Source organism: Pempheris klunzingeri, chromosome 12, assembly GCF_042242105.1.
Source record: "Pempheris klunzingeri isolate RE-2024b chromosome 12, fPemKlu1.hap1, whole genome shotgun sequence".
Lineage (NCBI taxonomy): Eukaryota > Metazoa > Chordata > Actinopteri > Acropomatiformes > Pempheridae > Pempheris > Pempheris klunzingeri.
The window spans coordinates 868,108-886,008 of record NC_092023.1 but is presented as its reverse complement, the minus strand read 5'-3'; the positions used below and the strand labels follow the sequence as shown (position 1 = coordinate 886,008).

The 17,901-nt window shown below is 41.6% G+C and overlaps 1 protein-coding gene across 5 annotated transcripts in view; it reads right to left on the bottom strand.

Moving 5' to 3' along the window:
• macrod2 (mono-ADP ribosylhydrolase 2) overlaps positions 1 to 17,901 on the bottom strand; it is a 361,037-nt gene that overhangs the window by 195,176 nt on the left and 147,960 nt on the right. For all 5 annotated transcript variants that reach the window (XM_070840882.1, XM_070840883.1, XM_070840885.1 and 2 more), the window contains exon 5: positions 15,211 to 15,327. In XM_070840882.1, the coding sequence (XP_070696983.1) occupies positions 15,211 to 15,327 (117 nt within the window). The remainder of the gene's footprint in view (positions 1 to 15,210; positions 15,328 to 17,901) is intronic.

Below are 17,901 nucleotides of genomic sequence, written 5' to 3'. Positions count from 1 at the left end.
ATTTCTGCCCTGGGATATTAATGAAGTGATCCATAGGACAGCAGCTGCTCGCCCAACAAATCCCACCTCCCCCACACACCTCCTCACCCCCATCCCACCACCACAATCCCGTTCCCGCCTTAGCCACCCCACTGCAATCTCCATTCCCTTAGCCCCCCTGCTGCTCTGCGACTCTACCTAGGAAGGGCAGCACTGTGCCAGGGAGGAGGCCCATACAACTCCCCCCGAGAGTGTGACAGCTCCCGATCGATGGCCCCGGAGCACGAGGTGGACAAGCAGAGGGGTGGGGTGTGCAGCTGTGTGTGTGTCGCCATGCCAGGAGAGGGTGACAACAGCCTGGCTTTGTGTCCTACATCAACAGAAAAATAATGTTGCCACAGGACTGAGCACAATGGTTTGAGGAATGGTTGTCTTGTCTCCATATTTTAGCCCTGTATGCCTTCCTGTGGTGTGTCTGAGCCTCGCTGTCATGAGTAACTACTGAGGTAAAGCTTATTAGAGTCTTCACTGGTAGATGCACTCAGCTTTGGTCACAGGCAGGATGTTCCCGTGTCATTTCTACCATGAACACACACCCATGCAGTACATGTCACACTGCCTTAGGTATGCGTCTGTCACATATCTCTGAAAATACTGCAGATATATTTATATAAATCTGAGACATTTTTTCAAGGAAGAAAGATAAAAAAAATATGTCCCTTGTTACAATTCATACAAACATGCAGCCTCAAACAGGAGAAGCCTTTTGAAACAGAGAATAAACAGTGAGTCAGTTTAATTTGGAAGAATTTACACCCATCGGCTCTTTGCGACATCAAAAGGTCCATAAAAAAATCTAAATGAAAAGACAAAGCTATGATCTTAACATCCCACAGACTAACTACAGAGCACGTGCAGTGTGGAGAGCAGACTTTGTGAGTCCAACTAGCTAAAAGATGAAGCACCGGCCTCGGACACGGACTCTGTGAGCCGTCCAGCAAAGAGAAATGTTGTGTTTCAAACCCATCTCCTGTCATGGCGCTGCTGCAGCATGGGTCCTCTCACTTATCAAACTAAAGTGTTTCTTGGACACGACACAGAACACTTCTGCCCAGAGTTCAGCCTCTCAGGCAGCACTTCCTCTCAGACGGTGTGCCGCCTCAACAAGCCAACAGCTTGGGAGTAAGAGCTGCCAGAGAGGTTTAATTCAGGGCATCAAGGTCCATGACATGTCTGGAGGATGGTAGCCACAAAGTGCAGAACCGGCAGCCTGTGAGACGATCAGCAAACTGATGAGATGAAAAATAACTGATGAATTATTCATTTGGAATTAACATATTGCATTATGACAGTCTCTTAACCTTTCTAATGATATGATTGGTGTAAACTAAAGTCTGCTCTTATAGAAGATAAAAACTGGCTAAAAATTATTGCATCTTCCGTAACAGCAGGAACATTTCATCATAGGCTGGATCACATTTGCATTTGTCATTTCTATTATCACTGATGTCTGTTGACGTCAGAGCGCTTTTCACTTAAAGAAATGTCCTTGAATGGGGAGCAGGGGGTTAATATTCCCAGTGTGGAGTTTTCCCCTGAAGGCAGAGGCATCGTTTAGCTCTTGCAGGCTGAGGTCTTCAGAGATGCATTTAGCAGAGTGAAATCTCTGTTTCGTTATGTCTCCGACAGTTTATTCTGCGCACATCTAGTGTGACTGCAGGGGGACCAGAGACGGGGCTGAAGGCCAACAGGCCAGTGTGAATGAGAGCACCTCTGCAATTGAAGGTGAGTTGTTGTGAGAGGTCACTGTATGAATACTGAATGAGCCGCATGGGCCCACAAGTACTAAATCAATGAGTCTTTCATGACCATGATGATGGAAATGAAAAATGGATATGCAAAGAGCCTCGAATTCAGCTGGGAAAAAACAAAAACAACAACCTCAAAATCCTAAGATGTTAAATAATGTTTTTAAAGCTACACAGATGGTGTTTGCACTCTTGAGTGCTCATGCAGACTGCATGAACATGAATTCTTCCTGCATCTCATGTGTCATAACAAAATGTCTTGTCAGAAGACGGTGGTGGATGAGCAATATTAGGTTCTTCTGATCATCCGCTGAGCTCCAATCTGTGGGTAAACAATTGCCAGCAGCACCTCGTAATGACACATTTTACAGATGTCATGTGCGGCTCTCCCAGTAGCACTTCCATTAAAGCAGGGTGTCAAAAAATATGACCCCTACTTTCTTCCATCTTCACACCTCTTAATGAACAGTCACACTCCCTGAGCTTTTTCCTCATGATTGACCTTTAACTTCTCTCAGCCTCTGTACAGTGTGGTGATGGCAGCAGTGGTTTGGGTGCTGAAGTCAAATCCCTAATGAGAGTTAACCATTGGTTGGCCCTGATTTCCTAGTAAACAGTGCCGTGTCGTGGTTCATGAGTAATTGAACACTATTGATTCTAAGGTCTGGGGGTGACAATAATGAGGTCACATATCAGGCGACAGCAAATGCAAGCTGTGAAGACAGCTTTATTCTCAGTGACACACACACACACACACACACACACACACACACAAAGAAATTCTTTCCACCTATACGCTTCATGATAGCATCACTATCCAGTGTCTTTGGCAGCACTTGCTTTTGCTCTCCTTATCTGCCTTGCTGTCAATACAGACAACCCTTTGCTCCACTGGGGGCAGGAGGCAGTATTGACATTCAGCTCAAACCCACAGCTCTGAGTGGAGTCCAGGGTGTTGCACATGAATTATGCATGCCACGACGCCAGGGTGCTGAGCAACACCAGTGCCATCATAATTGAAACAATTGAAAAGACAATACCAGATGGGTCAATAATTAGACAGCAGGAGGGGGAAACTTGATCCGGACGCTCCCCTCTGTGCCCTGCCAACCTAACCACCACGCACATGGAAGGGACCTTTACCGACGTGTCCTGGCTGCCTACGGTGCACAGCCACCGGCTACATAACACGCTGAAGTGAACTGCTGTTTGAATGTGTGAATGTGTCTACGTGATTATGTGGAAAGGATATTGCAAACTTTCCTAGAGAGATAACTTCTCGGGCAATGCTGCAGCAGCAGCGGCTTATTTCCAATTAAATTTTCAATATCTTATGGTTTGGACTTTTAAAAGTTAACTGTGTGGATCAGTAACAACTGCCAGGAACCGTCCTTGCATACTGTTTGTCAAAACCTTGGATTAGCTCTCTGACCATATTTATTGGTGTCTCTTGGTGTGTGGAAAACAGAGGCAGGTGAGCGGTCCTTCCCTCCAGCCCTGCACTTTCATAAATCCATACTGTGGGCTCCCAGCAGATCCATTACGCTCACTGGTCTCCTGGCCAGAGAAACGACTCAAGGTGATCACCATAAAACTACTTGCCACAGAGCCATTTCTCACCTTGCAATGCCTTTAAAACAAGCTGGGAAACAGAGGCAGCATGATGGCAAGAACACCAGCACCGCGGGCCAACGTGTGTCATAAAAACTTATAAGCAAACACGTCCTGGTTTACTGCAGTCAATAGTCAGCTTAAAGTCACTGTAAAATAAATCACTGATATATGTGATTACATGTTTATTTGCTGTAGGCAATCTAAAAAAAATCATTTTCTCCATTTCCTCTTGATTGTTAAGTGTGTTGTCTTTCTGAAGATCAGTTAATATTACTAGATATCAAGTTTAATTTATTTTAAATACTTAACAAGAAAGCATAATTGTGTATGTTTAGCTAGTGTACACAGTTTTACAACAAACCCCCTCATATGTCTGATTAGTTTCCCAGTGCTGTGTTGTTAGGGTGCAGCACTAAATTATCATACAGGGGAATTACTTAATTACTATGAAATCCAAACTGCTGCGAGACATAAAGCTTTACAGATGTAATGTGTTTCATTCAGCGTGGTGTGAACGGTAATAGGGTCAGGGAAATAAAAAGAAATGAATTAAAGGTTAGAATTTCAAACAGCCCCAGGCCATAAAATCTACACACAGGTACACAAACTTTAATTTCCTGGGAACATATTGATTGAGACAGCACTTAAACCAAGGTACACACAAATCTGGGAAACCCCCCAAACCCATAATGTTATCAAAAAGAAGTTTTATTTGCCTTTTTATGGAGTCTCATTTCCGTATTTCTCAAAAGCGGAGCCCCTTAAAGCACACATAGGCTCCTGTGTATTGGTGCTATTGCCCATTAGGGTTTATAGAGAGCCATATGAACTTTTATGGGGAGGTTAATGGTTTTTAAGGACCACAGCGCAGGTTTGAATCCACAGCATTAAACCAAAGAATGGCAAGCTGGGATATACACACGGGTCACATGACTATATTCAAGAATGAAGTAGCTGATACTCTACTGACTGGCTACCAACGTGTCCATCCCGTCGGCAGCGAGGGATTCTGGGATGTGAAGTGGAGAAAAAAAAAAAAAAAAAGGAAACCTGTCAACGTTTACAATCTTAAAAGCCTAATGAGCGGAAGTAACCACAGCAATTTAGTGAAAAGAACATCAAAGACGAGGGAGCAACTATTTAGGCAGGCTGTATTCATGCATAATTAGCTGTGAAAATGGCACTACAGGAGTCTGTTACTCCCTGTCCCTAATTAGTTTTTATCCTTAGTCTTGGATGAGAGGTAAACAAAGCCATCAGATTAAAACTTCGCTTTTCTTCCCGAGACAACACCAGCGCCAGCAGTGCCGGTCTTACCCATAAACTGCGAACTGTTGTCCCGGGGGGGTGAGTGGCAGAGGTCGGCATCGCTCTTTGTCACAAGATCAGGAAGCCTGAAGCCTTTCTTAACACCACAGTGATGCTGCTGTAGCAAGACAGTCCACTACTAACATGGAGCACAGAGAGATATTAGGGGGGTTGCTGTAAATGTTCATTAGAAATTAAAAAATAGCTCCTGACTTATAATAATAATAATAATAATAATAATAATAATCCCTGCTCTGATGTGTTGAGCACCACCACCACGTCACACCCTGCTTCCTTGCTCAGCAGCTGCTTGTGAGACTTCACCATTGACTGATATTGATATTGACTTCAATTTAAGGTCAAATTACTCAGGAAATGTCAAGGAAAACTGAAATATCTCTTTTGGGTCAAAGTGCACAAACTACTTTCCTTTGTCTCGTTTGACATTTGACACAGTGTAGAACACAGAGACTCCACACACACAGTGAACAGGCTAAATGAGACAGATATTTAAAACATAGAGAATAAACAGCAGCATCTCATGTCTGCTTAGATTAGTTAGAGGTAGATTAGGACAAGAACATCATGAGGTGCTGCTTGAACACAAAGAACATATAGAAAATATTAAATACAAGCAGATTTCTATCATTTAATCACATGTAGTCATATTTAGGATAAAATATCATTGTTTAAAAACACAAACAGCCATTTGGTAAATCTTTCAGCCTCGTCTCCACCTAGTTCTCAGAGACAGACATGTCGACATAAAAAACTGCACCTGTCAATACTCTGCATTTTCATGGAAGGTTCTATTCAGATCACCTGATATTCCCAAAATCCTTTGTCTGATGATGCAAGCATGAGCACCAGGAAGAAAGACCCATTTCAGTGTTTTTCTCTGCAAAACAATGCGAGAATTTGAATCATGGGAGACGAAAAGTTAGAACTCAAAACAGGGAAAAGACCCTGAGTTACTCAGACAGTCCGGCCAAGTATGGAATGACTATTTTATGGCTTTTGCTCCGTTTCACATCTCTCCCTGTTGTTCTTGTGTTGTTGTGTGAAGGATTTTGGGAAATTACAGATCAGAATCAGATAAACACACATTTGGGTAAAAGGTTTGGTTTTTGGATTTTGTGATCGACTGTGGTGAAACTGTGTAATGTGTCCTGTTACTGTTACTATCCAACATTAAATCAGAATTTAAAAGGCGTCACAGACTTTGGCAGCTGCAGCACCAGTAGTGATGTTTGTGTGTGTAGATGTGCCACCACTGGGTCAGGAGCCCTTTCTAACGGCAGCCGTCATTAGGCCGGCCTTACTCGCCGACAGATGGGAAGGCAGGACTGCATTAGAGCTGCTGCCACATTCCACTTCAAACCTGACCTTCCAGTGGTCCCACTTCATCTGCCGCCCACGAGCCCCCTCCTGATGCATCGCTGTCATTCAGGGGCTCAGCCATGTCTTGGTGCCCCCCCATCTCGGCCGAACACTGACCTGCCACACAGGCGTTAGCGGCTCCTGCACCCCATTACTCCAAAGGCCTCTCACCTCTTATTTTCAACCAGTTTTGGGGTGAGACCACCACATTTTGTGCCGGTGTTTACCCGATCAGTCAAGATGTCACCCCCCCCCCCTCTAGTTTCCTGGTGATGAATGACCGTTGGCCGTCTCACTGACAGCTAGGCAGCTGATGCCACATAATTACAGTATCACCGTTTAGGCAAAATTACCAAATTACTTCAGTCCTCAAGAGGCCTGGAAGACTGACAGGCCAGCCAACAAAGGAAACACAAATATCTGAAAAGAGGGGGACACAGAGGACTACTTGGGCCTTCACAGACGAGAGGTGAAATTAGGCTTGTTCAGTTCCTTCAGAGTGCAGCCATTACAGCCAATGAGAAGCCGGGGAGTGAGCTGATAAGGCTGCAGGAGCACAGGCACTTTTTCTCTCATAAATAATGATGAAAAAAACACCTGGCCTCTCCTTGATATCTGATCCTCTTTTTCATACTAAATTAAATTATGAAATCCATCTTGGAGATTATAATCACAAACAGCTTAAAACTCCATCCTAACAGCAAGGTCTGACCGTTATCTTCTGTGCATCAAAGCTTCAGTATTTGTGTAAAAAAAAAAAAAAGGTTTATTTGCTCAACTTTCCTTGATTTGGTGCTTTGTTTGATTTGATTAGTAAATTTTAATAGTAAAGATCATTAGAAAAAGTAGGTGCACTACTACGACTAAAAGTAGAACTTCTATATTTAACACTGTTCTTCTTTAATATCTTAATAAGTGACTGACAGACTGAGGTACCAGACTACAACTCTAAAACAATAAGAAGGGCCTGAGAAAGTCCGAGGTAGAGCCCGTCTGGTAAATGGAGTGTGTAAGAAGTGATGAAGTGACTTTTACGATGTGAGCGCTAACAGTGAGCAGCAGAGGAGATGTTGACTTAGCACCGAGCCCGGTCGGGACCGTCATGGCCACCATGGTTGAGTTAAACTGAAGTAATCTGTCTACAACAAGAAAGGATTCCTTTCACTCTGGCCTTGAATCGAAGAGGAGAAAAAACACCTTCAAACAGTCCCACTGCATCTATTTGATCCATTATGTTGAGATAAAGTACAGTCTGTTCAGCCGTCTGCCATGTTAGCCATTTCATTTGTGGAAAGCAAGACAAACAATGTTAACAATGCACTGCTGTTGCATGAAAATCTGATAAAAGGTGTTACTTTCATATTTCAGCTTTGAGGGCTTACAACCCTTCTGTGGCCTGAGAAAATCCAATGAGCCACAGGGATTATGGGGCCCTTTAAAAAACCCAGCTGATACAGTAAATACCGTACGTCCGTCTCAAAACAATGATGGCTCCTAAAATAGTGAAGTGAGAAGATGAACCTTTGCAGGCAGAAGAAGTTCAGATAACCTCCATCTTTCTGAATGACTCTCTGCAACACAATCAAAAATATCGACACAATGAAGTAAAAAAAAGTGAAGCATCCTTGTCGAAGTCGCTCCTCAAGACTAAATAGTTCCTTGTAAAGAACAAGTCGTGCCCAAATGAACAAATCATGGGTTGTCCGATGGCCGTTTGAAAGCGTCAGGCCTGCTGCATGTGATGGGGCAGAGATCGCTTCGGTAAACAGGCTCATCAGAATGATAATTTTCTAGGGGGCAATTTAATCAGAATGGGCTATATGTCACTTACTAATAGTGGGTACTTTGCTGTGATTTATCTGTGTTTGCTGAGTGGAGGGAGACAGAACAGACGGCCTGCTCTCCCAGATTAAATAGGGCATGGGAAAGCTTCCTCACGCTATCAGGGAGAAAAATTTATCACAGGCCGATGATTAGTATTATTAGCACAGGTGCGGTTACAGTAAACACCAGAGACTCCCATTTTGTTCTGAAAGGGAGCAGCAGATAAAGAAGGAGGCGAACTGAACTGGGGTGCGTCTCCCAGAGGTGGTTTGTCTAACTATGGTGCTATAAGTTCCTCTGAAGCTCACAGCCAAAAGTTCTGCTTCTGAAAATCTAACGATGAAACAAAAGCTCAAAGCTGTGAGGTGTGTTTGGTGCATGTGTGTAGCTGTCATGCTTGTACAGTATTAGCACCGCAGTCAGACTGATTACACGCTGCCTCTCACTGCTGTTCTTACTTTGCACCTCCTGATTTTCTCTCATCAAATGTTTTGCTGTGCACCAAAATAAAAAAAGTCCTTGTATGTGAAAACTTACTTTGCAATAAAACACAATTCTGATTCTGACTGAGGCAACAAGTCATCCACAGGATAGTCATGAATAGGAACAGCAGTAGAATGACTTCTCTTGTATTCATTCACTTAATTCAAAAGCTCATTCACTTCATTAGGTTAAAGAGCCCTGAAGTGAAGAATAGCATCTGAGGAACCTGCCTGCTGCTGAATGAAGCCATGAAAATAAACCCAAAAAATGACTCATGATGCTCACTAATAGCAGCTTCATTCATCCCTTGCTATGAGTGGGTCTGCATGACCTTGAATACACTGACAACCTTCATTTTAGCTTAGTAAGACCTGCAAACATTCTCGTCATAGTTTCAGCAGCTGATATTACAGCGATACTCTACAATGATGGCACATGTACGGTCATTTAGAATAAATATAATAGACACTAAGTAAGAGGGGGCCTCTACAAGGTATCGGTTTAGTTCACCATCTGAATCGATTCCTCTTTAATCACAGTGTCAACCAGGGACAATCACAGGTTCTAGAGATGTAAAACACCTGTAAACCTGGCCTGTTAGCAAACTACTGCAGTGTCTTCACAGGGGGGACACCCCTGGTAGTTAAAGACAGTCAGTGGTCACCAGAGGCCCAGCCGGTGTGTTAGTGGTCAGTTAAATAAGCCTGAGAGCTCACTGGAGAAGGGTGGAGGAGCAGCCGGTCACTGTAGAGACGTGCTCACAACAGTTGGCATCCAGTTTCGGATTAGAGAGTAATCAAAGGTGTGCCAGCGCCTCCGTGCTGCACGGATAAGGTTGTGTCCCCACACTGTGGGGGGGGCTGGGTAGAGGCGATGCTCCAAACACTGACATCTTCAACCTTACAGCTGATAAGTCAGAGTGAAAAGCAGCTTGATCTGAATCCCAAGCAGCACTTCTACTCTGAAGGGAGCAGTTAGCGAAATGATTGTTCTGCTATTAATTGTCTGAGATGAGACTCATGAAAATGAATACAGTTCAAAGTGCTCCATACATGTGGAAGTAGAGCTGAAGTGTACGGCTGAAGTTCAAAACACAACTGCTGACATGTAATTAACAAAGATAAAAACAGAAAGAGGCCACTCTTATGACAGCAACACGATAAAACAAAAGGCTGGCCCTTCTTCCTTCTATTCAAATATGATTCATTATTTACAGCATATACTTAGAGCTGGGAGAACCACGGCTAGAAAGAGAGAAGCCAAACAATAAAAAGTAGAAACATTTTGAACTGTCAATCTAAATTAGCCCTGGGGAGGAAAACAAAACTGGGAAAAAGATTTCAGAAGAAACTGGAGAGTGAAAACACCCGACGTCTCTCTAAAAGTTCCTTTGGGACATTAACTTTCTCACGCAGACCTCTAGTCTGAACTCTAAATACCTTCTAGGTCTACTGTGACAGCTGGGGCTGAAATGTGCAAGTGCAGATTAACCTGCAAGGTCTTTGCTAAACGTTATTAGTGTGAACCTGTGGACCAGCATAATAATGATAACATTCACACAACTCACTTCAGTCACTGCAGATCATCCTCCGATGTGTCACACATTTAAATTACCATGACACCCTGTCACACACAGTAAAGAGGGTGCTTCAGTATGTACAGTAAACAAGACCAACTAGAAAACAACGCAGGTCACATAGTTCTGCCACTCATTTCATGTAAGAACAGAAACAGAGTGATCATATATTTATCCTGTCTAACTGTGTGAGCCATGTTGGTCTACAGCAGGTTTAAGCTGCAGTCAAAGGAAGAATAAAGACACGTATAGTATAATATAGTATTAGTATAATATAGTATTAGTATAATATAATATAGTATAGTATAGTATTAGTATAGTATAGTATAGTATTAGTATAGTATAGTATAGTATTAGTAAAATATAGTGTAGTATAATATAGTATTAGTATACTATAGTATTAGTATAATGTAGTATTAGTATAGTATAGTATAGTATTAGTATAAGTATAATATAGTATAAAATAATATAGTATAGTATTGGTATAATACAGTACAGTATATAGAATAGTTTTAGTATAATATAATATAATATAATATAGTATTGGTATAATACAGTACAGTATAGTATATAGTATAGTATTGGTATAATACAGTACAGTATATAGAATAGTTTTAGTATAATATAATATAATATAATATAATATAATATAATATAATATAATATAATATAATATAATATAATATAATATAATATAGTACAGTATTGGTATAATACAGTACAGTATATAGTATAGTTTTAGTATAATATAGTATAGTATTGGTATAATACAGTACAGTATATAGTATAGTTTTAGTATAATATAATATAATATAGTATAATATAGTACAGTACAGTATTGGTATAATACAGTACAGTATATAGTATAGTTTTAGTATAATATAATAGAATATAATATAGTATTGGTATAATACAGTACAGTATAGTATTAGTATAGTATAGTATATAGTATAGTATTGGTATAATACAGTACAGTATATAGTATAGTTTTAGTATAATATAATATAATATAATATAGTATTGGTATAATACGGTACAGTATATAGTATAGTTTTAGTATAATATAATATAATATAGTACAGTATTGGTATAACACAGTACAGTATATAGTGTGTCAGATCAGAGCTGTGTTTCGTATCATCCAGTACATTTCAAAGTTTTCAGCATGAATAAATGTGGATGTTCAGGATGGCTGTGTATTGTTCAGGATGTTACACAGTTCTTTTTATTCTACCTTCCTTTCTTTCCCTTTCAAAACATCTGGATGCAGTGACATCACACCTCCACTGTCCTTTATGCCCACTTCTCTCTTTGTCCAGTTGTTTCTAATGCCTGGCCTGAAAACACCACACAAAGTGTTTTTTGTGCTCCGACAGTGAAAACCTGAGCCACAGAAGCCACTGTTATTGGAGAGCTCTCAACATAATCACTGGATCTCATCAGGTGAGAGTTTTAAAGGTGTTCTTTTGAACCATACGTTTGTAGCAGACACAGCGCTGCCACTGCACTCCAAAACAGAATCCTAAAGCAAATGTTCACAGATGACTTGAAGACGTCTGGAAGGACAAAGGTGCACACACACAGTATGATGGTGTCATGAACACCACCATCAACGTTTCAGACACTGCTCACCTTCAGATGGAAAATACACTTCACTACATGTGGCTAAACAGTGGCAGCCGTTCTGAATACCAAACCGAGGACAATCCACATCTCAATCACTCAGACTTATCTAATATTCATCACCATGGCCCAGTCTTTAGCCTTTTGGACTGTTTGGTGTGTGTTTACTGGGCAAACCTCATCTGCATCTCAGCTTTTAAGAGTAGTTTCTACTTAAACACCAATAATGGAACAATTATGGACACGGCTGCAACACGTCCTGCAGTAGTAAAGTCATAAATATGTGACTCAGCTTGTTACACTTGACATCATATTTTCATTTGATCATTAATCTATGAACAGATGAGTAACTTGTCTAACACGGGGACAATTTCCTTGTCATATTGATGTAACAGACAATTTTTTTGGAGTCTTTCCGCTATGGTAGGTGGGTAATTACTGTCATTGATTAATAATCCTGGGCCAGCCCCATAATAATCAGTCCCACATGTGCTTGGCCCTCTTAAAGGAAAGGCTCATTTGCCACTGGGATTCACAGCCTAAACTGCTTAGTGGGATGTAATGGAGAGCAATTTTCTTGTCTTGAGAAAAAAAAAAAGGATGGGGTGGGTTAGACGGTCATTTTCCATTGCCTCAGCACATCAAATCTCCAAACAAGGACAACTCTGATTTCAGATCAACTGCTCTTCTCCCTGCGGGCAGTAAGTAGTTCTCCAGAACACAAGGAAGCCTTTTATTGCTTTACCAGTTGTTGCATGTGTTTTGTTTAAATTGCAATTTCTCCATTTCTTTAGCAAAACGGACCAGAGCAATCCTTTGTTGACTGAAAGACAATCCACCATGGGTGATATCTTTAAATAACACTTAAGACTCCAAAATTGCTGTGAGATCAAGAGACAGCGCTAACTTCATAGCATGATGGATGGCCTATTTCCATGCATTGTTGGCAAAGTCATGAGCTGACTGCTGGGGGGTTTAGTATGAAGCCAAGCCAAAATCCCTAAAAATTTAATTAAAAGCAAAGTGATTTACAGTTTGTTCTGCATTATCCGAGGTTTAGATTTACTTATTTTCAATTATATATGGTGGAGGGGATTTCAGGGAGGGGGTCCCCGAAGAAGAGTGCAATCCTCCGAGAGACTGGTGTTTAGAAAAAATGGTGAAGATCGGCCCAAGTTAGAGATATTGGGTATTGCCAAGATGTAAACGGTAAATGGTCCATCTGTCCGTGTTGCTCTTGCTCTTGGAAGAGCAAACGAGCCACCATCTGCAGATCTGCATCAGCAGAGGAGATCTAACATGTGATGAAGAAGTCCACATGTGTAGAGTCCAAAGAGGCCTGCACACACACATCCAGTGAAACACATCTACATATCTGCTGTTGGGACGAACATGTCAGAAAATAATAATACTAATAATTAGAAAAAACTAATAAGAACTAATATTTCTGGGACAACACCAACACACGTGCTATTTGTTTCATCTGTATCCCCGAACAATTTAAAAGTCGCTTTTGACGTCTGACAGCCGACAGAAATCAATCTGTGAAAGCACATAATGATATTTCAGTTGTCAAAGTCTTCTGACAGACAAGACAATGAGACGTGGAAACTAACCTCACAAACAACCGATCTCTCAAAAACATGTTCAGCTTCGGAGAACAAAAGCTGATATGTAGCTTTCTAATTGCTTATTGTAAATATAACATTATTCAGTATAGTTCTACTCCTCTGATGATCCATCCAGTCCAAATAATGACATGAGTCCGCCTGCTCGTTATTCATTTGATTATACAAATATTAAAATTAAGGTCAATTTTAATCTCTTCATGAATTTAGCTTTAGTCACAGTGGGCCATTAACATAAGATTAACTTTCAATTAATCTAATATACACTACCACTTCACTGAGAGCTTTGACCCTTTCCTTCTACGCCTACATTTAATATCCCAGAATTTATGGAAATTCAGAACAGTGAAAATTGAGAATTGTCTTGTTTGTTCAGTGGTGAGGCCACAGACAGACTGTTATTGGAGATTTCACAAACCCAATAGATTGTTGTTTGCAGTCACGGCAGCTTTATAATATTTATGTAGGTGGAACAAAAAAGTCAGAGACGGAAATTAATAGAAGAAGAAGAGAATCCGAAGAGTGGAGAGACTTTTGGAACAAGTGAGATCTCTTGTCAGAGCCGAGCGCTCACAAAGAAAAGTCAAGCGGCTGTCGGTTTGTGGGAGCAGACGAGAGAAACAAAGCCGATGATGACAGTGATCAGAGCTGGAAGATAAGATGATGATACCGGCTAGAAGTAAAGATAGCTCTAATATGAAATAACATCGGATTTAAAAAGGAACGGACTGTTCCTTGTAAAGAACAACACAGTCTATTAGGAGTTATGAGCACAGAGACGCTGTTTTGCCCACAGATAATTACAATAGCAGGACCCATTGGCGAGGTGATTGCTCCCAAGTGACACTGCAGGTTATTAAATTGTCACGGTGCACCCTGTTTTGACCGTGCACACACTTGAACTGGCTGCCCACAAGACTGACTCACAGTTTATCTGCTCCATTTGTTTGACATCTTTACGACATACCGTATTAACACAACCTAATTTCATCTGGGCCTCAATGTCTTCTCTTGGCTGTCTCGTGGAAATCCTTCAGGGTTAGGTTAGGACTGCTGGGACGTTTGTCTTGACCGAATTACACCAAGTGACATTTTCTTCCATCCTATCGTGTTTTCCATTTCAAGTGTGTGCACGGGGAAGCAGCTCGTGATGAACTTTAAAAGTGACACTTGTATTACTGACAAATGTCAAAAGAAATTAGCTCAGAAATTCATTTTCCACAAACTTTCTGAGACTTGACTACAAAACATTACAACAATGAAGGAGATAAAAACAAAGACAGGAGTGCAGCCCCTCGTCTGATCACTTATGGCGTGACAGTAAGAGTTATGTGATCTGTTAACAGAATAAATCAGGGATGAAAAATCAATCAAATTAAGCAACTAATAGCTCCCCTAATGTCTTTGTTTGTGTGCAGATGACACTCCCATCCAGCCATACAACAAGCACCAATCATATTAATTATCCTCCAAATAACAGCTCCCCATTTATTACAAATGAGTTTTCAAAACTAATAAATTATGATTAAAATGTGTTTATTTGGAATATTAAAGGCATCCCACTCTGATTTTGGGTTGGACGCTAATGACCCCACTCATTATGTGCAGGTAGACAAGTGTGTGTGTGTGTGTGTCTGTGTGTGTGTGTGTGTGTGTGTGTGTGTGTGTGATACCATCGTGTTTATCCAGACTTTATGTAAACTATGACCTCACCTCTAAATATGATGTGTGAATCACAGCATCTACAAAACGACACATCTCTTAAAGTCCCGGTGACCTTGTGCAGCCCACCGTGAGCCTGTTTCATAGAAACAATCTAGATTAATGCTGAACTGAGCCATGTTTCACTTCTTTAATGTTTACAGCTAAATCTTAATGCGACCGTCGGCCCTCAATGGCAGCAGTGTTGATTAGAAAATATTCCTGTGAAGCACCAGTGCACACATTAGCAAGCAAACAAAAAAACATATTAATTACTGATACTCACATCTTGCAGGGAGATCGTAGCCGCAGGTGATCTTGGCTTTGCCGGTTTCACAGCCATTTAGTGAGTGGCACTCATCATACAGACAGGACCCTGCCGCTTTGTGTATGCAGCCATCGACTGAAGCACAAACAGACATACAAAGAGAGGTGAGTTACTACCTGAGGAGAAACATGCAAAGACACGACATGTCTCAAACCAGCTGGGCCAATTAGCAGTCTGTGTGCTTCATCATGTCAAAACAAACAACGGATTACAGGAACAGGACCAGGAACAGGCCTAGAATTATGTTCATGAGCTCTGTGTCTCCTCTCTGTAGGGCCTGCCATAGTGTGCTGCGCCTGTTGCTGGTAAATATTGACGAGTTCAGGAATGAAATTAGCTGGGCTAGGATCTAATAACGCCTCCACACACAGTGAAAATGAGACTGTTCTTCCCGTAATCCCTCTCCTCTGTCAACAGCGATATACAGTCAGATCATTAACTGTATTTTCTGCCCTGTGGAGGGGATCTTATATCTGTCCTGCTCTCCGTGCTCAGCCTGTTATGATGTCGATCTGTGTTCTGATTCTGTCGCGCTCCCGGTTGATGTGCGTGTCCTGGTTCTAGAGACCCCGGGCCCCCGCCCCCCTAAGGTTTTAATTTTACCGGGTTAAGGCCGTGATACACTTGATTGATGGCATGTCTTACACAAGAAGGCAGAGAGATAGAAATCCACATTATCCGTCTCTGAAAGCCTGACATCCCTCCAAGAGCATGTTATCAATCACCCTGAAACATCATAAAATCCTCCTCAAGTTGTCCTGTAAAAATCCTCACAAGCCATTAGAGGATAACAGAGCCAGCAGCAGGAACAGTAGCAGTTGGACAAACAGACCTTTCTTTTCTTTAGTTTCTCTTTGTAAAGATTTGGCCAACGGAGAAAACAAGTCTCTCAGCCCGGCTTTATCCATCAAAGCTGCAACGGCTGAGAGTTAAGATAGCCGGCAGGATAACTCGTGTTTAAATATTCTGAACTGATGAAGAAGAAAGAACTGAGCAGCAGATAACAAGAAAAGTAATCTGAAATTATATTTCTGATAACAGACAAAATGTGACTCTAATCACTATCTTCATCTGTAAAGTAATAATTATTCACGTACAGTGGCAGGAAAAAACAGTGAGAGACGGCTGTAGATTAGTTATACACTATCTTCAAAATGTAGTTTGCCTCACATCGTCAACACAGACAAAAGGTCTTTTGATGAGGGATGGTCCTTTTACTGAGCTCCTTTCAATTTCTCAGGGATGAGTCAACGACAACAGCTGGGCGGAAGATTTTCTGGCTCTATCAATCATCTTTAATGGACTGAGGGACAGGCAGTTGACAGAGACGAATCCTGATGGCTTTTCGAAAAAGTAACATGAGTGTGACAGTGATGTGGGTAAGAGGAGGTATCGCTCTGGTGACAATGAAAGCTACTTAGCACAGCACAGAGCGGATGTGGCGCCGGATGGAGGCTCGGCAGGTTTAGAACATCCACTATGCAGACGAGATGGTCCACGATCATCACACACTCTTATTTGCGTCATAATTGCTTCTCAACATCTCACAAACATGAACTTGCTGAACTGAAGGCTCTGAGACTGCAGGCTCATAAAGTCACCCCCCCCCCATAGTAAAACATGACGGCCCGTTGTGACTGTGATCAGCAGCAGGATTTAAACAGCTAAGTGTGTTCACATGGTGCAGCACTGACAGGCCAGTCAATATTACCTCACGTCTCCATTCCTACTGAGCGCTCACGGTTTCTCCTTCACAGTGACTTGATCACATTTTCTCAGGCTTCAGAGTTATTAAAGTTTTATGGCCCTTCGTGTGAACTTCAAATGCGTCTGAAGTGTTTTAATTAAAACCTTCAATACTTCATTAATACTTCCTGTCTGTCAAGTAATAGTAAAGTAAAATATAGTAAAAGTATTGTGACGACATCTTTTCTTCCTCTGGATCAACCAGAGGAAGCTTCACAGAAGGTTCACCTGAGGGCTGTGATGGAGCCGTGATGTGTTTGCAGGCTTCTTTCTATGAGCACATCCTGTATTTCCTCAATTTGACCACTGAACTGAAGCAATCACGATCAGAAATAACAAGACCAGTGACAGACTGAAGGCGTCACTTTATGTGACACCACAGGCGAAAACTTCTCGAGTGCTAATTGCTCAGAGGTCCACATTCATGTTACTGCCGTGTTATAATGCACCAGCTGGATCCAGCGTTTCTTCAAGGCTGGCCGCCCGTCCTTCACGTCCACGAATGAAAACATAAAAGTTAATGTGCTGCACTAAATTGATCAAGCAGAAATAAATATTTAAAAGCGATAAATGGATGAGAAGACGTCTTTAAATACAAAGACTAATTCTGGTTGTAGTTATTTATTATGATATGAGGGAACTGGGCCGTTACTTTGAAAAATACCTTGTAATAAACTGAAATCAGGCAGAAGAGATCGTTCAGGAGCAGGAAAATATCCTAAATGCTTCTCCAGAACAGGTGTTAAGGACCGTATGATGTTTTCACGGCCACATAACGCCAGCCAGGTTAGATTTAATAATTCCCTCCTCCAGCTCGTAGTGTTCCCACAGGAGTCCATCTTCCCCAGACACTCCTCCTCATCACTACCAGGCAGGGCTGATCTCTTACCTATGAGCACCCTG